The sequence below is a fragment of the Schistocerca americana genome, chromosome 2, assembly GCF_021461395.2.
Source record: "Schistocerca americana isolate TAMUIC-IGC-003095 chromosome 2, iqSchAmer2.1, whole genome shotgun sequence".
Lineage (NCBI taxonomy): Eukaryota > Metazoa > Arthropoda > Insecta > Orthoptera > Acrididae > Schistocerca > Schistocerca americana.
Window position 1 is genome coordinate 303,205,351 of NC_060120.1, and position 22,062 is coordinate 303,227,412.

At 39.4% G+C, this 22,062-nt stretch overlaps 1 protein-coding gene across 4 annotated transcripts in view; it reads right to left on the minus strand.

Moving 5' to 3' along the window:
• Window positions 1-22,062, minus strand: part of LOC124593722 (pre-mRNA 3'-end-processing factor FIP1) — a 108,857-nt gene that overhangs the window by 36,951 nt on the left and 49,844 nt on the right. For all 4 annotated transcript variants that reach the window (XM_047132037.1, XM_047132036.1, XM_047132035.1 and 1 more), the window contains exon 4: window positions 4,591-4,717. In XM_047132037.1, the coding sequence (XP_046987993.1) occupies window positions 4,591-4,717 (127 nt within the window). The remainder of the gene's footprint in view (window positions 1-4,590; window positions 4,718-22,062) is intronic.

A 22,062-nucleotide genomic window follows, 5' to 3' on the forward strand; every position in this document is an offset into this window, starting at 1 on the left:
TTGCCAGACCAGGGCAGCACATTAATTTCATGGTTACTGGACCTATTGTTATTGATTTTCATGGTATGACATGGCACACCATCTTGCTGAAAGATGTACTGACGGCAGTTAGCTTCAAAAATATAGTGGATACAGGCAGCAATTCCAACACTAAGACTTCATCTTGGTACTTTTTGTGGTAAAGTTGCCCTTTAACACTGCCAGACGTCCAATACCATGACCTGCCATGCAGCCACACATCATGACACAGATGGGATGTTTCATAGTGGCAGTCATGCACCAAAGCAATAAGTCTTCACCTGGTCAATGACAAATGAACTTGACCCCATCATAATGATGGAAGCTGAAGAAACGAATTAAAATTTTTGCCATGGCCGAGACTTGAACTTGGGTCTCCTTGTTTACGAGGGAGGTATGCTAGCCATCACACCACAACAGCACTATAATCAATGTAGCTGTACGGACTACCGTAGTCCAGCGCTCTCCCTAACACGAACTTCAATTCACACCTTCAGCTGTTTTCCCCTTCTTAGATCAGCACTTAACTCCATCACTTCCAAAGGTGCTAATCTTCGACTCATCACTGCAAATGACTCTAGCTCAGTCTGCTTAAGTTCATTCCCTGTGTGCTAACGCCCTCTACACATTTCTGTGGCTCAGTCTGGTTAAATGGAAAACAAAGAAAAGAGAAAGCACATGTTTCTAATATGTACAGGAACTAATTATAGAGGGTGGTTCATCTGAAGTTTCGGATGAGATTATCTCGAAAACTATACATCGGGTAAAAATAGTGGGTAAGACAAGTTCGTAAGCTCAAAGGGGGACATCAAATGATACTAGACGTAACCTCCAGCCCCTGCCCCCTTGGGTGGGGTGGGGGGAAACTTTTAAAACTTAAATGGAAACCCCTATTTTTTATTGCAGATTCGGATTCTCCATGAAAAAGGAATCAAGTTTTGTCTTAAATGTTTTTTTAAACCATTGACAGATGGCACTGAAATCAAGAAAAAATTAAAATTGTGGAAGAACTCTGATTTATTTTGAATTATCCGTGAAAGTCGATTCAAATCGATAAAAAATGTGCACCAATTATTTCATTACGCCAAATTAAGCTATTTTTGTACAAAATGTACTGTATCTTACTTTTAGTGTTACCCAGGAACAATGACATGGACGTAGTAGAATGATGTTCCCCTGGGGTGCTTCACATGTTGGGGTGCTTCAGTAGTGAGAGTCCCCTTGCCTCTCCCAATTTAGGGTGCTTAATTAATGAAATTAGACATGAAGAAATTTTTCAAAATTATCCCCATTTGCTTCAATGCATAAAGTCAATCATCTGCGAAAGTTGCCCACAGTTTTCAGTGGCACATACCGTGGTATGGCTGCATACACTCTTCAAATGCCTTGCTCCATATTGTTTCTGGTTGTGGACTGTCTTTCATAAACAATATTTTTTAAATAACCCCTCAAGAAAAAAATCAGGAGATGTTAGGCCCGGTGAACGTGGAGGCCACTGAATTGGTCCACCGCATCCACTGACCAAGATACTTTAAATTTAAAACGTTCCGCACATTTTTAGCGTAATGGGGAGCTGCTCTGTCCTGTTGGAACCACATTCGTTGCCTAGTTTCTAATCAACATCTTCCATTAGCTCCAACAAATCATGGCAGAGGAGTTGTAAATGAGATTCCCCAGTAACATTTTGGTCAAAAAATTACAGTCCTATCAAGTAACCATTTAAAACTCCACGTCAGACCATTAACGACCATTTGTGTTGATTGTCAACGGGTCTGTGCCAGTGTGGATAGACAGGGGACCAATAATGACAATCATGATGATTTAATTTACCATTGTTTTTGAATGTGGCTTCATCAGTGAACATAACATATCTAAAAAAATCTTATCATTTCCAAGGCCCATTGGCAGTAATGCACGCCTATTTGCATATCTTTCGGTGTTAATGCCTGTGTCAGTGTGATACGATATGCACGATATTTATGTGCCTTCAAAATCTTCAAAACAACTGATTTCGGTATTCCAGTTTGTCTCTGAATCGCACAACTACTAATTTCGGAATCCAGGTGAACACAGGCGAGGACAGTAAGGGTACGAGCATCATTTTCATTGTATTCGCGATGTCAAGGTGGATGGTGCATGTATCCATTTCAAGAATGCTGACTGCAGTTTCGAATAATGTTTTCATTTGGATGTCGTCTGTTTGGGAAACGATCGGCATACAATTGCAGTGCTGCAGCATAATTGTTATAGCATTCACCTAAAATTAACATCACATCAACAATCTCTGTAGGAGGATAGTGAGCCATGTTTCGCTAAAGACTAATTTACTTTTGTCAGTTGATGTTTACGGTTCACAACCTGAAAGTGAAGTGACATCTGATTGCATCGCAATGATCTTTATACTGAGCCATAGTTCACAGTTTGGCAACGGTAGCGCAACAGTCGGGTGAGTAATGCAATTGTGATGAGTTCCCTAATGAGGTTTTAATACCATTCCGCCTCCTGCCACCAAAAACTGTGGCGGGTAGGATACATCGTGTAAAAAAAAAAAAATAGCTTAATTTGGCGTAATGAAAGAATTGGTGCACATTTTGTATCGATTAAATGCGTCCTCCTCAGATCATTCTAAATAAATCTGAGTTCATCCCCAATTTTAATTTTTCTCAATTTCAGCGCCACCTGTCAATGGCTTAAAAAAATGTTTCAGACAAAACTTCATTACTTTTTTTTATGGAGAATCCGAATCTGCAATAAAAAATGGGGGTTTCCATTTAAGATTTAAAAGTTGTCCCCCAGCCCACCCAAGTGGGCAGGGACTGGAGGTTACATGTAGTATCATTTGCTGTCCCCCTTTGAGCTTACGAACTTGTCTTACCCACTATTTTTACCTGATGTATGGGTTCGGAGATAATCTCATCCGAAACTTCAGATGGATCACCCTGTACATCCTTATCTCCTTTTCCCCCACCTCATTCCACCTCCTCCTCCCCCTATTTTTTCATCTCCTCCTCCTTCCCCCCTCTCTATCCATCACTTCCTTCCTCCTCTTGTCCATCTTCTCTCCACCCCTCTCTCCCCATCTCCTACTGCCCTATCACTCTGTCTATCTGCTCTCTATGTCCCTTTACTCACACCCTCCCCCTCAACCTTGAGCCTTATATACTGTTATTGCAAATTCAGATTCTGTAACAGTATTCTTATGATAACCCAGAAATACAATTTTATTGTTTTCTGTGCAAACCATCAGGGGAGGAAGAAAGCAAGTACAGCACGTCATCTGTATGTGTGAAACTATGAAGTAAATAGATCAAGTACTTTTTGAGACTTTTGGTAACACCCTCATATCATACTGTCTGTCTGAAGGTTCATTAGAGTATTGCGCAAAAATCTGAAGTCAATCAGTCAAGAACTTAGCAAGATTCCCCATTACGTATTACACACTTATTTACATATGTATATATGAATGAAATTGGTATATAAAAACACTCATGTAATCACATGTAATGTTGCATCAAATTTCAAAGCAGTCAATCGGCAACTTTTTGATTTTTGTGAACAAAAATGTACAGGGGCTGAATTTTAGACTTAAATTTTCCTGTAAAGGTAATGACAGGGCAATGTGTTATGCAAAAGATAATATGTTTAGCTTTGAAAGCATAGCACTTTCATTTTAAGAAAGCCAGGCAAACAAAAAGATTTAGCTGTTAATTTTATACTGTTAAAATTCACCAAACTGTATGGTAAAATTTACACACACGTCAATTTTACTATTTGTAAATGTATGAATAGCTGGTGGCATAACAGCCGAGTCAATGAAGACCAAGAAACCTCCTATGTGGGCTATAATTCATGGAGTCTTAAATTTTTGTAAAGCGGTAGGCCGGAGTACCATGAACAACATACCAAAAATCCTGATCGGTGGGCGTTGAGTGTGGGGGTGCCTTGAATAACTCAAAAACCGCATCCTCTAGGGAAACTGTTTAGCCTAGTACAAAATTAAACTACATTAAATTTCCCACAAAAATGGTTTCTACGACTAATAATTTGCACAAAGAGAGGAAGACAATATTAAAAATCTTACGTGATGTACATTCACTTCAGTGCAAGTGGTTTTTGTAGGCCAATTTGAGGTAGATTTCTGTCCAGGCAGAGCCAAAATGTCCTGTATAAAACCATTTGCCTAGACTTCTACATCACTGTATACACTGTAAAGAGTTATCATTTGCATCCTGGATATGGTGACAGTCTTACAAAAACCATTTATAACTTAATCAATATATTTTTTTAAAATTTTTATGTCTTTATACTCTGTTCAAAATGTGAATTTTTTAATTGTGGTACAAATCTTCTCATGGAGTTTGAACTGGAACAGGCACACTTACACCACGCAACAATAGGTTTCACTTCTAAAGTGAAGAGGAACATTTTTATCAAACAGTAGGAAGTTTAACTAAAAGACTATTTTTGTTTTCATATAAATGAAACTGAATAAGGGAGACACATACATGATGACATAAAATTATATCATGGGATAACATAACACAGACTATTCAGAAAAGCTTCTACTGTTACCTGTAATATCAGCACCAGGCTTTCTCCATGGTTTGTCTTCCAATGAATCAAGATTAAATTCATGTGCAGGCACTCCATTAATGGTGCCTATAGCTTCAAATTCCTCAATGGAAAATTTTCCTGGTTGCTATGGAATTTAAAGAATTAAATTACTGTATTTCAATTCAGTTTAACATGTATGTATGCATCTGGTGATATCAATTCTGTGTCCACATATTAACTTGAAACTGTGAGGGTAAGTCAATTATTATCTGCAACTTAGTTAGATTTTTGTTTATTTTGGAAGTACTGTCATTTTACGTTGATGACACATGCTTTGCTTATTTGTTGTTATATCTTTGCAATTTTCAAGCTACTAGGTTAGTTCTGTTATTGCTGCAGTGCTGCTAATCATGACTGCTCCGCTGTCTATTTGCACCAAAGAAGAGCAATGTTCATTGATCCGTTTTTTGTGGTCGAAAGGCGTATTAGGGGCTGAAATTCATCGAAGACTTTCAGTATAGTACAGCAACAGTGTTTTGCCACAATGGAGTGTCTACGAATGGATTGAAAAATTCTGAATTGGTCACACAAGTGTTACGCACGATGAAGGAGCTGGACGACCGTTTACTGCCATAAATAAAGAAACAATTGATCATTCACGTGAAATGATTCTCTTAGACAGACGATTAACTATTGACGAGGTGGCACATCCTCTGCAAATTAGTCACAGTTCTGCCTACGAAATCATCCACAACAGACTTGGGTTTCATAAAATTTGTGCAAGATGGGTCCCAAAACAACTCACACAGTTGCATAAACAAATGCACTTGGACATCTGCAAAAAACATTTGGATCACTACAGTAACAAAGGGGGACAGCTTCTTAGACAGGATCATTACTGGTGACGAAACATGGATCCGTCATTACGAGCTGGAGAGTAAACGGCAGAGTATGGAATGGAAACGTCAAAATTTGAAGTGCAAGAAAAAGTTAAGAACCCAACTGTCTGCAGGAAAACTGATGCTGACGGCTTATTGGGATGCACAAGGTCCAGTACTGGAACATTATGGGGAAAGGGGCGCAACAATAAAGAGTGTACATTACAGTAAGATGCTTACTGCCAGGCTAAAGCCTGCAATTCGAAGCAAATGCCGAGGATTGCTGTCAAAATGTATTGTGTTGTTTCACGACAGTGCCTGTTCGCATACTGCTGCCCACACTGTCGAAACGCTCCAGAAACCCAAATTTGAAGTACTGGATCATCCTCCATACAGTCCCGATCTTGCCGCTTCTGTCACTTGTTTGGTCCACTCAAACAGGCATTATGGGGCCGTCGATTTGCCTTGGGTGAAGCAGTAAAGAAGCGTTGCATTCCTGGCTTGCAGCTCAACTGAGAACCTTCTTTTATGAGGGCATCAGGAAGCTTGTACAGTGATGGACCAAGTGTGTTGAAATGCAAGGAGACTATGTCTAAAAATGATGTTCTTGCAAGTTTCCTATTTGATTACAATAAAATTTTATAACTACTTTGCTGGATAATAATTGACTTCCCCTCGTATGTAGCTTGATCATTTATAAATAGTTAAGCTGACTAGGTGTAGGCAACAACACCCACTCGTTAATGAGTCAAGGGTCCTAGCATTTCAAAAGACATATTGTGGTAAATTTTGTCAGAGGTACAGATGCCCATCTGGAAATAATGTGAGGTTGTACTATTTTTACAGCACTCATAAAAGTAAAGGTTTCTCTAAAACTGGAAAAATTCACATTTGTAAAGAAGAATGTGGAGGCTTTTTCTGACTTGCCAACATATCTCTTGCAATTCAGTGAAACATTTTTCACAGCTTCACAATAAAATAAAATGTCATTTGTAATTATGTCATCTGATGCTATTATGGAAACAATGTAACTGGTGTAACATTACTGTTGGCAGTTGTGTTGTCACCATTACCCAAGAGTACACTAATCATTAGGAGGACCCTCTGACAAGACCATGCCTCGAATCCAGCATATAAGCAAGCACAGGACTGGTCTACATCAGTTAAAGTGTGATCTGTGGAGTGCAGTGCTACTGGTTTGTCTCAGGAGCTCATCGCATGGACTCTGTTTGCCACAGGCGGAACTTTGATATGGCATGGGCTGACCTTTGCTTTGGGGTATGGTTTTAGCTTGAGCTGTTTCCAAGAGCACTTAATTTAAATCTCTTGTAAATAAACTGGGGTAGGTCCCCACTAGCTCAGGTGTCATTCGCCTTTACAAACGTGGCAACAACTCAGGGCTCACAACACTTGCAAATCGAAATTTGAAAACTTTTGTAACTACGTGAGAGGTGCAGGTTTTTCAAAAATGGAACACTTACAACTATTAACACAAAACAATGAAGGTTTATCAGGAGCTAGCAAGAGCTACATTACAGGCATTACAATGGTTTGCAAATGTAGCAGGAGTATCTCCTGCGTCACTTGTGTTTACAGCTTTACCACCATTCGATGAACAATGTGAAGAGTGGGATGCTTACTGTTGACAATTGCTGTTATATTTCTCAGCTTGTCAAATGACCGATTTGGAAAGACAAAAGGCCATGTTTTTACAGGAAATCTGAAATTTTATCATAAATCAATATAAATGTAGTCGTATTTCCCAAAATACCAGTTACCCATCACAATGTTTTATATTTCATTCACTTGCTTCACCTGGCAAATTCCTTCTGAAGCTCCACAGTGTTTACAGGTATGTGCATAGTTGACGCTACATATCAGCATACTTTTACAATAATTAATGGTGTAGTACACTTTTGCTACAATGGGATACTCCACAAGGGGAGGGCGGGGGGATTAGTAGCTTGCTTGATGCCTTTATTTCTATACATAAGGTGTGTCACGGTGAGTCCCGTAAAGGATTTTAGGGACCCAGCTACACCATCATGGCTTGGGATGGTGAGATGAGAGACACTAAACATACCTTCCAACCAAATAATAAGAATAAATATGTGTCCTGTTAAAATACACTGTTTTCACTTTTTACAATGCCTGGTTGAGATGGCTACTCACCTGGGTGCTCTGCTGGGAACTGACATGAGTACTGCCCATAGGACAATTCAAACCATTGTTCTACTGGGAATTAATGGCTTCTTTTCGGTTCCTCTGCTATGGAAATAAAGATTGATTCTTGCTGCAGTAAGAATCCCATGTTATGTGGACAAGCCCAAGTGGGGTGCGGATGTGTCCCAGATGTTACTTGTTTATGACTTTCACCTCACATCCAAATTATCGGCACCCTGAAACTGACTTTTTTTCTGCTTTTCAAATAAATTTTAGCAGTTAATCCAGTCTGTGACAAACAACACACTACTGTTGTGCCACATTGTAGTCACTAAAAGGTGCCCAGAGGTTGCAGCTATGGAGCACTAAGGGGAAGTGGATGAGTGGCAGCATATCCTCAGTCATGAACTAGAGGCCACGAGGAGGCCTACTGGTTCCAGAGTACTAAGTCGTCAGCAATGGACTCTGCGTGAGCACAGTGCCACAGTTAGCAGAATCTAAGTCCACAGGAGAAGATAAGCAGTCCTATGGTAATCGCAGATCGGCAGACGCGAAGACTGAGGACTGTCATGGATCCCTCCTCATACGTAGAAGCCGGCAGACTGAGCTACCTCTAACGGAAAATAAAGAAGATTTATATGATCCTGGCCCTTGCTTGTTATGCTACAGCACTAAATCGTAATACAACCATGATCTTGGCATGAGGTAATTGGGCCACATGCACTGTGATCATTCTGTCTTTCTTCTGTGTTGGTACTTTGGGGCCTCTGGTCACCCGGCCTGGTGACAATGGGAAGTAACTGCCTACATGCCTAGGCAGTAGCTTTCACTTCATCGGCATGCAGACTCAGTAACTTCATTGGTTGGCTTGGCCCATTTCTTTGGCTTCTTGCAGTACCCAAGGGCAATGTCTTGATTTTACTCAGCTGTGCCAAGTATGTAATTTTGTGGTGTAGAGATGTGTTATGAAATATCACGTATGTGGTAAGTCTTAACTTCTGTAACAACACATCATCTAGTACAATGAACTGATTCTGAGGGGATATTGGTTATTGTTTATCTGAATGAACAAGAAATTGTGAAGAAACGAGAACAAACAAAACAGAATAGTGCTTCTTTGAGATACGCTAAATAAAGAGACAAATTTTTTATGTTATTTTACAGAACCTGTTAAGCTTCCAAAAATTTTAATCTTTTGCAACATATTGCATTAGTTTGAAGGTTTCAAACCTGGGCCAAAGGTAACAATATAAGCAAAAATGTTCTCGAAGGTGGTGTAAAGAGAGGTAAAAATGAAATCTAAAGAACAAAAAATATAAAAAGTTAAAAATCCAGAAAAACAATGAAAAAAGCAACCACACATTCAGGAAATCTTTTAAGATTATATCAAACAATATGAAAGTTCAGAAAAATGTTAAAATGTAATAAGTGGAAATCAGGAGAATGTAACAATGAGTGACCAGCCTGGAAGCAGACTACGGAGATAAATACATGCTATCTCGTATATACAGATTGTCCCAGGAGGAATGATCAATATTCAGGAATATGACGAGAATGACCATTCAGAGGAAAAAAGTCTGGTAAACATGGACTCTAAAATGAATACCTTAAGAGCTATGAGCAGTCCTTAATCTTCTACTGAAAAAATGCCAATTGCTCTTAAAATGTGCATTTTACAGCCCATGTTTACTAGACATTTTTTCTTCTTTTGATCTATACATTATCTCGCCCCAAAATCTGGAAAGCAATGAGCTTGCAGCAGAAGAGATTTGTTACACAGAACCAGAGATGAAGAAGGGCTCATAGCTGTTAAGGTATGTGTTTTAAGAGTCCATGTTTACTAGACTTTTTTGCTTTGAATGATGGTTCCTGTTACATCCCTAAATATTGACCATTCCTCTTAGGACTCCCTGTATATGCAACTACTGTATCCATGACATTGTTATACATATAACACCAATACAATAAGTCTTCGAGGCATGTTAGCACTAATGATTATACACTTATCTTGGTCCCCAGAGTGGTCGGAGATACTGGTCATGTCATTTGTGAGGTGTGTCCACTTGTGTGAATGTGCTAAGTGTTTTCCTTTCTTTTCTGAAGAAGGCTTTGCCAAAAAGTGTAGTTGTAACAGTCTTTCTATCATTTCATAATTGTACACACTGATATTCAAATGAAAATACACTAAACATGAAAAGGATCCACAATGGAGTAAATGTTGCTATTTCTCTGCAGTATTATAAAAAGTTTTCTTGAGGCATGGTTCTACAACCAACATAAATTTTTAAATAAGTCATTATACACTTTTGGATGCAAAATTTTTTGCTCAGTGCGCTATCAGCCAATTGTGACTTAACACGTCATTTTCAAGCAAGCATCCTGTAACGCATTGTTCCATGACCATCTCAAACAGATGCCGGACAGTGGTGTCCAGAACATTGTTCATGTGGTGGGTTTGGCTCGAAATGTGCAGGCAAGGACTTGCAATTGCTCATGACTGAAGGCTAATATTGACAACACCAGTGTGAGAAGTGCATTGTCCCTCCAGCCGCTGCTTTAACTCCTTTAGTATACTACTCAAAATAAACTTTATACAGTAAAGTATCTAACAATATTTAAACAGTTGCTTATTTGTATTATTGTATTCCCTGAATCACAGTACACATACGAAATTAGAACTGACAGATTATAAAGTGTGAAGGATTCAGTGTAAGCACTGGTTACTGCAAATCTTTTCTGTGTCTATGACGTCAGCTGTACTCCGTTAACCACTGTGAAAATTCTCACTGAACCACAAATTAGGGTATCTTTCCATTCCATTCACATATGCAACGTGGAAGGAATGTCTACATCAATGCACCTGTATGTGTGGTGATCTTGTTTTTGTTGTTCCTACGAGAGCATTACTTATAGGATTGTAGTATATTGGGACAACGAAGATATGGTGGTGGTGACGACGGCGATTAAAAACAGTGACCAGAAAGGTAGAAGAGGAAACATATCAAAAATTAATGTAAACCATTTCCTTTTGGTTTATTTTATTTCTCCTAGTATTATCAAAATTTAGACAATCAATAAATGCTATAAGTTTGGAATAGGTATAATGTTAACTTTTTGGTAGGTACTTTATATCAATAAAACAGTTTTCAATTTTGATAAATTAAAAATAATTTTTTTCTCAAGGAGTCGTTTAAACAATGGGGGGTGTCTTATATTCAAGGTCAACTTTTACTCAAGTACATATGTGAAGAGTGATTTGTCCATGTATGCTTCTGTAGTTCTGCAGTCCACCTACACAGCCCCATGTGGGTTATATGGTATGGTAGCCCTCCTCCCCCATCCATGTTGGTTTTGTTTTGGAACTGCAGAGGTTGAGTTCAGAGATATGGGGTAAAAGAAGCTATGCGCCAATGGACTTCTTATGGGCAGCTGGGAAAGGAGTGTCAAAGTGACAGAGGCTGGCCATAACGTTCCTTCTAGAACACTGTATAATGTCCCAGAGATTTCCAGAAGGTTCAAGAATGCCCCATTATGTTACAGAATCTCCAAGTGTGTTCTACAATTTTTCAGAATGTTCCATTATCCTGTTCTGGTGGGATACGTTCCAGCTCAGAAACGTACATATGAACAAGTGAGATGCCTACATCAGTATAATTTTGGAAATGTTTAGACTGGAGCAGGAAAAAACAAAAGTGACACCATGTAAAATAAATTTAAGTGAAAGTGAATTGCTTCAGGTAGTGAACAGTGTACTAAAAAGAATTTCAGTGTGTTAAGTATAAGGGGAGATCAAAAACTTACCATCCAAAGGCTGTACGGTCCAGTACTGGTACACGAATCAGATAAAATTGCTGTAAGCATTGAGCCAATCATCCCACTAACATACCAGGTTGAAGATATGTTTGGTAAAATATTCCTGCTGTGTGAAGAAATTTTTAACTGCCTACTGCACATACTCACCCAACAGGAATCACTGACCCTTCAATGTCTTTAAGGGACCAAAAGCATGATAATCATATTGGCAGAGATCAGGACTATAGAGCAGGTAACACCTCTGTCGCCCATTTGAGCTGGCATAACTTCTGCTTATAAAATCTGCAATACAGGAATGAGCATTATCATGAAGCAGTAGTATCCCTTGGCGCACTATTCCACAGTGACGGTTTTCGACAGATATGCTGCCCCATACTCATTCTTCATTCTACGAATATGTCTATTGGTGTTTGTCCTTTGGCAGCCAAGACATGAATAACAGCACATTGGTCCTGTTTGGACACAACTGGTAATAACATCAACATAGCTCATGTTTTCGCACTTACTGCATGCACATCTGAAACATACAAATGCCACACTAATCCCTTGCTTACAGGTCAGTGTTTATTTACTCGCAGCCGAGTTGCACTACGTTGAATATATATGGCAGCAACGCACTCACACAGAAATGCCCCTTATAATATCAAAATTTAACAGGATGCCAAAACGTGAAAGAGGAGGAGATCTTGCCAGCAGCGAATTGAAAAGAAGGAAATGAAGAACGAGGAAGAAATGCAACGGATGAGGACCAAGAAGCACATTTAGCTTCACAATGGATGAGAATAAATAGATTAAGAGAAAACGTAACAGATGACCAATGAGATGAAAGTAGACATGAAAAATGAGTGACACTGAACCAGCAGACAGAAAGAAACTGTGAAGAAACAAGATCATGAAATGAGCTACAAAGAGTTACCGTGAGTGAAGTTCGTGGAAGACAACTATCTCAAGTGCATGAAGAAAATAATAGTGTACAAGAATGCAAGGCAGAAGTAGAGATTAAAGTATTATCTCACTGAAAAGCACTGTCATTGGCAAAATAATGCAAGTGTGTTAGTTCTGTGATACCAAGAAATTTAACATCAGGAATATGTTGCATAAGTACAAAAATTTGACTAACACCATTGAAAGTGCCTCCACCAGAATTATATCATTACACGACTTGAGAAACTCCGGAATCAAAAATGTGAAAGTGTACAGTGCTTGTTTTCAAATTACATCATTTTGTGCTATTTTGATGAGCAGTGAAGAACATAAATTCAATCCTATGGTTTTGATTAAAAGGACAAGGCTACCATAGACAGAATCTTTGTTACCATTGTCAAACAAATATTATAAATTTTTGCAAGTGTATTTTATTGGTGACAAACACCTGGAAGTCAATCAACATTGTGCAAATGTAAGCGGTGTGAGTCAAGAAATCGTTGAAGAACTGCAGAAGATTTCACACAAGTACAGGGTGTATCAAAAAGAAGAATCCTATTTTTAAAAAATCAGAACTATTATGTTATTTGAGATATTTGGATGAACAATGTACTGTTGGAAAGAGCAAACACTCGTATTATACATGGTTCCCACTTCAGTTCTAGTAAAAATGGTGTCAGGACAACAGAAAGCGTTTTGTGCAGTGCAGGTCGGTAATAACTGTTCAGCATGACTTTTATACTAGGTATGGTGTGGATCCTATTACAGCACAGACCTGTGTGCAAAAGTAGAGGCAGAACAAATAACACGTACGTGACAAACCAAAAGAAATTGCGCAGAGAAGAGTAATTTTATTTATGGACAAGCTTCCATGGACAGTTATGACATAATAACTTGAGTTTTCCTAGAGAAATTCATGTTTTTTTCACTATAATGTAATAATTCTGTGTCCACTTTTGGATTCAGTAATTTATCTTAGGTTACACGTTCCATTTAATTTTCACATGTAACCTAAGATAAATTACTGAATCCAAACGAGGACACAGAATTATTGCATAACAGTGAAACAACATAATTCATGCTCCATGTGAATAATTAAAATTGAGTCACCATGTATAATAGAGGCAAGTTACAAAGAGATAGCTTAGACCATATTTAAACGAGACACAAACAGGAGAAGATGAATATCCTAAATAGAGAAGACGATTTCCAGAAAATGATTGTTTCAATGGGAAAAAAATAAATGTGAGATAACAAAGGGACAGATATAGAAATTGTAATGAAATGGCTTGGCAATTTTTGGGCTTTCCAACACACGATCAAAAACCAGCAGTTGTTTATTTGGCAGTGTATTTCAAAAATGGTCAACGAGTACATTTTATAAAATAAACCACAGAGAGGATTCAACAAGACAAAACTTTCAATGAAGGAAGTAAAAAACTCCAGTCAAAAGTTATGAAGGAATTTTCAAAAGTGGCACACTGGGACAAGTAAACACATTAAATACAATTTTCCAACTGTCTTCATGTGATCCACTTGCAAGAAAATTGCTGTTGCCCATGTACAAGCATACTATACACAGAATGTAACAAGACAAATATTTCAACAAAGGAAGTAAGAAAATCCAGTCAAGGACCAGGAAGGAATCTTTAAAAGTGATGCATTGAGATGAGTGGACACAGCACATCCAAAAAATGCTGACTGCTTCTATCTCCAAATACCACTACATCTACTACATGGAATACGTAGAAAAACAATTTTCATAGATTTTAAAAACATTGATGGATATGTATGTGAAACATGTTGTTGTTGTTGTGGTCTTCAGTCCTGAGACTGGTTTGATGCAGCTCTCCATGCTACTCTATCCTGTGCAAGCTGCTTCATCTCCCAGTATGTACTGCAACCTACATCCTTCTGAATCTGCTTAGTGTATTCATCTCTTGGTCTCCCTCTACGATTTTTACCCTCCACTCTGCCCTCCAATACTAAATTGGTGACCCCTTGATGCCTCAGAACATGTCCTACCAACCGATCCCTTCTTCTAGTCAAGTTGTGCCACAAATTCCTCTTCTCCCCAATTCTATTCAATACCTCCTCATTAGTTATGTGATCTATCCATCTAATCTTCAGCATTCTTCTGTAGCACCACATTTCGAAAGCTTCTATTCTCTTCTTGTCCAAACTATTTATCGTCCATGTTTCACTTCCGTACATGGCTACACTCCATACAAATACTTTCAGAAACGACTTCCTGACACTTAAATCTATACTCGATGTTAACAAATTTCTCTTCTTCAGAAATGCTTTCCTTGCCGTTGCCAGTCTACATTTTATATCCTCTCTATTTCGACCATCATCAGTTATTTTGCTCTCCAAATAGCAAAACTCCTTTACTACTTTAAGTGTCTAATTTCCTAATCTAATTCCCTAAGCATCACCTGACTTAATTCAACTACATTCCATGATCCTCATTTTGCTTTTGTTGATGTTCATCTTATATCCTCCTTTCAAGACACTGTACATTCCGTTCAACTGCTCTTCCAAATCCTTTGCTGTCTCTGACAGAATTACAATGTCATTGGCGAACCTCAAAGTTTTTATTTCTTCTCCATGGATTTTAATACCTACTCCGAATTTTTCTTTTGTTTCTTTTACTGCTTGCTCAATATACAGATTGAACAATATCGGGGAGAGGCTACAACCCTGTCTCACTCCCTTCCCAACCACTGCTTCCCTTTCATGCCCCTCGACTCATAACTGCCATCTGGTTTCTGTACAAATTGTAAATAGCCTTTCGCTCCCTGTATTTTACACCTGCCACCTTCAGAATTTGAAAGAGAGTATTCCAGTCAACATTGTCAAAAGCTTTCTCCAAGTCTACAAATTCTAGAAATGTAGGTTTGCCTTTTCTTAATCTAGCTTCTAAAATAAGTCGTAGGGTCAGTATTGCCTCACGTGTTCCCATATTTCTACGGAATCCAAACTGATCTTCCCCGAGGTCGGCTTCTACCACATTTTCCATTCGTCTGTAAAGAATTCGCATTAGTATTCTGCAGCCGTGACTTATTAAACTGATAGTTCGGTAATTTTCACATCCATATGTGAAACATATGGAGAAACATTCCCGTGTTTAGGATTACTGGAAAATAATAACTATTGGGAGTTGGCACTTCAAGAAGCTGCACTGACACAAACTGCAGGCCTAGTGCGACATCTATTACCAGCAGTACTGACAATGTGAAGCCCATTGAATCTAAATAGATTATGGGAGAAATTCAAAGAAAATATGAGCAATGATGAACTGCATCAGGTGGGACACATTTATCCAGAATTAAATATTGAGTTCAATAAGGGATTTTTTTGCTAAACACTTATTTATTTGGAAGACTAATACTAAACAAAAAGCAAACAACGTTTAGTTTAACTTGGAATGCACATCTCATAAAGAGATGGAATAGACACATTGAATTCCAAAACAATGAAATAGAAAAGTTACAGTGTTGATGAATTATTGCAATACATCACTCAAAACAAACCACTGTTATTAGAAAATCGAAAGGAAGGTTATGATTTCATTACGAATCACATACACAGAGCTACTGGCGAAGTAATCTATTTGGAGGCATTAGGAGGTACTGGAAAGACATTTTTGACTAATTTGTTATTGGCTGAAATATGCACCAAAATCGAGAGAGTGCTTGCATAGGCATCTTCTGAAATTGTGGTACCATTAATACAAGGAGGAAGAACTGCTCATTCTGCTTTGAAACTGCCATTAAATCTTGCTGAACAATAACTTCTAGCCTGTGACGTATTAAGAGCATCTGGACAAGGTCAACTTCTAAAACAGCATGAAGTAATCATCTCTGACAATGTACAATGGTGCACAAAAAGTCATTCAAAGCATCAAACAGAATGCAGCAAGATCTCCAAGATAATTCAAAATTAATTGGCGGTGCATTAGTTATACTTTATGAAGATTTTCGGCATACACTTCCAGTTATTCCACAACCATCTCCAGCAGATATAATCAATGCATGTTTGAAGAAATCATTTCTTTGACGTGAACAAAGTACAATTAAGCCTTTACTAGGTGTGGTCCCTCAGACTGCACGAAAATTCAGAAGTCATTCTCCGAGGTCAGTTATGGCGGAATGTTTCTATACGCTCCCTACCCTCCTTAAATCGCCAACCCTACAATGTTTGGTTGTCACCTTCTTTGTTTTTTGTTGTCACATTACTGACATATGCTGGAGTCCCTGAGACTGTGACTCATGAACTACGTACTTTTTTTTTCCAGAGAAGTACAAAATATGTTCACAGGAATGTGTCTGTTTTAATGATTATACGTTTGATGAAATTGTTAGTTGGTGGATGCAAGTGTTAGTTAAAATGAAATGTGTCCTGAGTGGTGCTAAAGAAAAATGTAGACCCCAGCATATTGCAGTAAAATCAATGACACCATTTGTAAAAATAAATGTTATATAACTTACACTACAATTTTCAAACGATTTATGCCTTAACTCTCCGTTTAAACAGATGGGTCCCAGAGACCCCACCTTGTAGTACACAATACCGAAAGTCACCTCATGAGTTAAGGGTTAAGAACAAATATGACAGTTCGTATTTCCAATGATGAAGGGGCAAGGCAGTTTGCTGAAAAACTTGTGAAGGCACTCAACTGACTGTGCAACTGGTCAAACTGAACTTACAAATGATTTACATAACACAGACAACAGTCCAAATTAATTCATAGATAAAGTTCATCAAAACATTGTTCAAAATTACACAAATTCAAAATGGAGATGCTGAGTCGCAGATAGGCAGAACAAAAAGATTGTCACAAAATAAGCTTTCCGCCAACAAGGCCTTTGTCAAAAAAAGACCAGACACACACACACACACACGCACACACACACACGACTACAGCCTGTGGAAGCTGAAGCCACACTACAAGCAGCAGCAACAGTTCATGATGGGACAGGCAACTGGGTGGGGGTAATGAGGAGGCTGGGGCAGGGAGGGGGAGGGATAGCAGGTAGGGTTGGGGGACGGTTAAGTGCTGCCAGAGAGACCCACCACCACACAGAATCCACAACCTAAACACAGTCATGAATCTTTCCTCCAAAAGCCTTAGCCCCGCGGAAATATCAGTCCTTTCCAAAGGCCTTGCCTTTTGCCCCACACTCAAATTCAATCATGCTGGACTTGTTAAAGACCTTCCCTCCTTCTCCCGGTCCCTACAGTGGAAACACTTTTTCGCCACCAATCCTACCAATCAGACTCACCCAATGACCAATGCTGAGCCATGCCTGACTCAGTTCAGTCCTCCATCCAACCGTGATCCACCCCCACTGCCCCCAAATCACATCCTGTAAATGTTCCAGAATTTCTTAACACCGAACCTTTCCTCAAAGTGCAAACCAACCTTACACCGCAGAAAGAACTGCTGTCCACCATCTAAAAGCTGATCCTCGCCTTATAATCCCGCCTGCAGACAAAGGCTCCACCACTGCTGGTTTGAATCACAAGGATTATCTGGCAGAAGGACTCTGCCAGCTGTCGTACATCTACCTACAAACCTTTCCACAGTGACCCCATTTCAGAAATCCAGAAAGATCTCCAGTCTCTCCTCAAATCCTTAAGCCCATCCCAGAACCTCTCCCACGAGTCCATCTCTCTTCTCATCCCTACCTCTTCCCACATTCCTACCTTCTACATGCTTCCTAAAATTCATGAACCCAACCACCCAGGATGCCCCATTGTGTCTCTTTAGTGAACCCATCTTTTAAGTGATCTGCCAACAAAGCGCAGTCTTTGTTTTCCCTTCCCCACAATATTGTCTATGTGGTCTCTCCAATTTAAGTTGCTCGTAATTGTAATTCCTAGGTATTTAGTCGAATTGACAACCCTTAGATTTGTGCGATTTATCGTATACCCAAAATTTATCAGATTTCTTTTAGTGCCCATGTGGATGACCTCACACTTTTCTTTGTTTAGTGCTAATTGCCACTTTTCGCACCATACACAAATTTTCTCTAGATCATTTTGTAATTGGAACTAATTGTCTGATAATTTTACTAGACGGTAAATTACAGCATCATCTGCAAACAATCTAAGGGGGCTGCTCAGATTATCACCTAGATCATTTATGTAAATCAGGAACAGCAGAGGGCCTACGACACTACCTTGCGGAGCGCCAGATATCACTTCTGTTCTACTCGATCATTTACCGTCTATCATTAGGAACTGTGACCTCTCTGAGAGGAAATAACGAATCCAGTCACACAACTGAGACGATACTCCATATGCACGCAATTTGATTAAAAGTTGCTTGTGAGGAACGGTATTAAAAGCCTTCTGGAAATCTAGGAATACAGAATCGGTCTGAGATCCCTTGTTGACAGCACTCATTACTTCATGAGAATAAAGAGCTAGCTGTGTTGCACAAGAACTATATTTTCTGAATCTGTGTTGGTTATGTATCAATAAGTCATTTTCTTCAAGGTGATTCATAATGTTAGAGTACAGTATATGCTCCAAAATCTTACAGGAAATTGAGGTCAGTGATATGGGTCTATAATTCAATGGGTTACGCCTATTTCCTTTCTTGAACATTGGTGTGACCTGTGCTACTTTCCAATCTTTAGGAACAGACCTTTTGTCAAGTGAGCGGTTGTATATGATTGATAAGAAACGCACTACTGTGTCTGCATACTCTGAAAGGAACCTGATTGGTATACCATCTGGACCGGAAGACTTGTCATTCTTAAGTGATTTGTTTCGCAACACCTAAGATATCTACTTTATGCCACTCATGCTAAAAGCAACCTACTTCCCAGTTGACATGACCAACTATATCCTCACTCACAATTACTTCTCCTTTGAAGGCATTACTTACAAACAAATCCAGGGGTGGCTATGGGCACCCACATGGCACCATCCTATGCCAGCCTATTCATGGGCCATCTAGAGTAATCCTTCCTAAAAACCCAGAATCCTTAACCCCTCACCTGGTTCAGATTCATTGATGACATCTTTATGATCTGGATTGAGAGTGAGGACACCCTCTCCACATTCCTCCAGAAACTCAACAGCTTCTGCCTCATTCGCTTCACCTGGTCCTATTCAACTCGACAAGCCAACTTCCTAGATGTTGACCTCCACCTCAAAGATGGCTACATCAATACCTCTGTCCATATCAAACCTACTAGCCTCTAGCAATACCTCCACTTTGACAGTTGTCACCCATTCCATACCAAGAAGATCCTTCCACACAGCATGGACACCCGTGCTCACACCATCTGCAGTGACAAGCAGTCCCTCTTGAAATATACCAACGATCTCACTGAGGCTTTTACAGACCGTAATTATCCTTCCAGTACAAAAACAAATCTCTCATACCTTATCTTTCCAGTCACCCATCACCTCTCAAAGTCTCACTGTCCAGCCACAGAGGAGCATCACTCTCATAACTCAGTACCACCGAGGACTGGAGCAACTGAATTACATTCTCTGCCACAGTTTCTACTACCTTTCGTCATGCCCTGAGATGAGAAATGTCCTGCCCACTATCCTGCCCACCCCTCCCACAAAGGTATTCTGCTGTCCACCCAACCTACACAGTACACTCGTCCCTCCCTACACGTCCCCTGCTCCCAACCCCTTACCTCATGGCTCATATCACTGTAATAAGACCTATATGCACGACCTGTCCCATACATCCTTCCACTACCACCTACTCCAGTCCAGTCACACACATCACTTATATTATCAAAGACAGGGCTACCTATGAAACCAGTCATGTGATCTATAAGCTAAGCTGCAAGTACTGGGCTGCATTCTATGTGGGCATGACAACCAGCAAGCTGCCTGTCCGCATGAATGGCCACTGACAAACTGTGGCCAAAAAACAAGTAGACCAACCTGTTGGTGAGCACACTGCCAAACATGACATCCTTCATTTCAATGACTGCTTCACAGCTGTGCCATATGGCTCCTTCCCAGCAACACCAGCTTTTCCGAACTGCACAGGTGGGAACTCATCCTGCAATATATCCTACATTCCCGTACCCCTCCTGGCCTCAAACTTCGTTGGTCAATGTCCTCACCCATCCAGCCTGTTCCCTGTTCCCATACCAGCACTACACAGCCTTCTATTCCACCTACACACCCAGTCTTTTTATTTGACTTCTTTTCCACTAACCCCTGCCCCAACAATTTTCCCACACCCTCCGTCTAACCTCCTGTCTGCACCTAGCTGCCCACCATACCTCCACCTCATCCCTGCAAGCTCTCTGGCAGTACTTAACTGTCACCCACCCCTACCGTGCTACCCCTCCCCTTCCCCACCCCAGCCTCCTCCTTACCCCCACCCAGCTGTCTCTTCCATCATGCACTGCTACTGCTGCTCGTAGCGTGGCTTCAGCTGACACAAACTGCGGCCGTGTGTGTGTGTGTGTGTGTGTGTGTGTGTGTGTTTGTTACATTCCATACTGGATTTTCCACTGTTTGATTTTGCAAATTCAAAATGGTTATCTGAAATAGCCATTTTCGCAGTAAGAAATGAAACAGTTGAAAATATTAATTTAAAAAATTGGAAACAACATTCCCAGCAAGGAAAGAACATATAAATCAACTGATTCAATGGTTATTTCAAATGAAAGTGTTTTATTTTCCCACTGAATTTTTGAATTAGGTTCAAACACTAAGAAAGCCTTTCACATATTAAGATTAAAACAGGATCACCACTTATACTGTTGACACATTTAGATTTACAAAGACTATATAATGGAACCAGAATGACTGTGAGACAGTTATCAAACAATACAATTAAAGCAAAAATTATAAAACGAAAAGATAAAGGAGAAACAGTATTTATTCGAAGGATTCTGGTCATATCTGCTCAACTACCAACTGAATTCAAAAGACTGGAACATCTAGTAAGAGTAGCAGTCACTATTATCATAAATAAGAGGCAAGGACAAATGTTACAGTATTGTAGTTTAATTTAAAAGAATCATACTTTTCTTATGATCAGTTAGATGTAGAATGAGAAATACAAATAATTTATATATCTATTCACTAAATAATAAAAAGAGAAATGACCATACTTTACCAAATAGAAGAAAAGATTTTTTCTGAAATGCATCATTTGAAAAATACATGGTTGTCTTACATTCACAAACTGAACTAGTCCCACTGAGGTCAATGTGTTTACGTTGTGTAATAAATTAATATAGAGGTCATCTCACATTTACAGATGAAGTTTTGGTAACTGAGGCCACAAGCAGATTTAAATTGAAGAATCTGGACAGGCTGGAGGGGACACAGCGACATCAGCTTGGCTGAGCACTAGGACAAATGTGGTCAGAGGAGGGGAGTAGTGAGTCGGCAACAAATTTTGTAATCTTGCCACCCATGGGATGGTGAACTGCCTGCCTTTGCTCTTTATGAACATAACCCTGTTTAAGCTGCACTTTGCCTGAATCTATCATCAGTTGGAACTGGAATGACTTTAAAACTGGACAATCACTCAGCAACAATATATGCTTCTACAGGAGACAAATGAATCCTAAAAAAATACGTTCACACAAAGCACCTGAAATGCGGCACAACAAATGAAAAATGAGCTTCAACAATGTCACTAAAGCTGCTATTGCTGTACAGCACAGTCGAATTTCGAAGTTGGCTATAGTGTTAATCCAAAGTA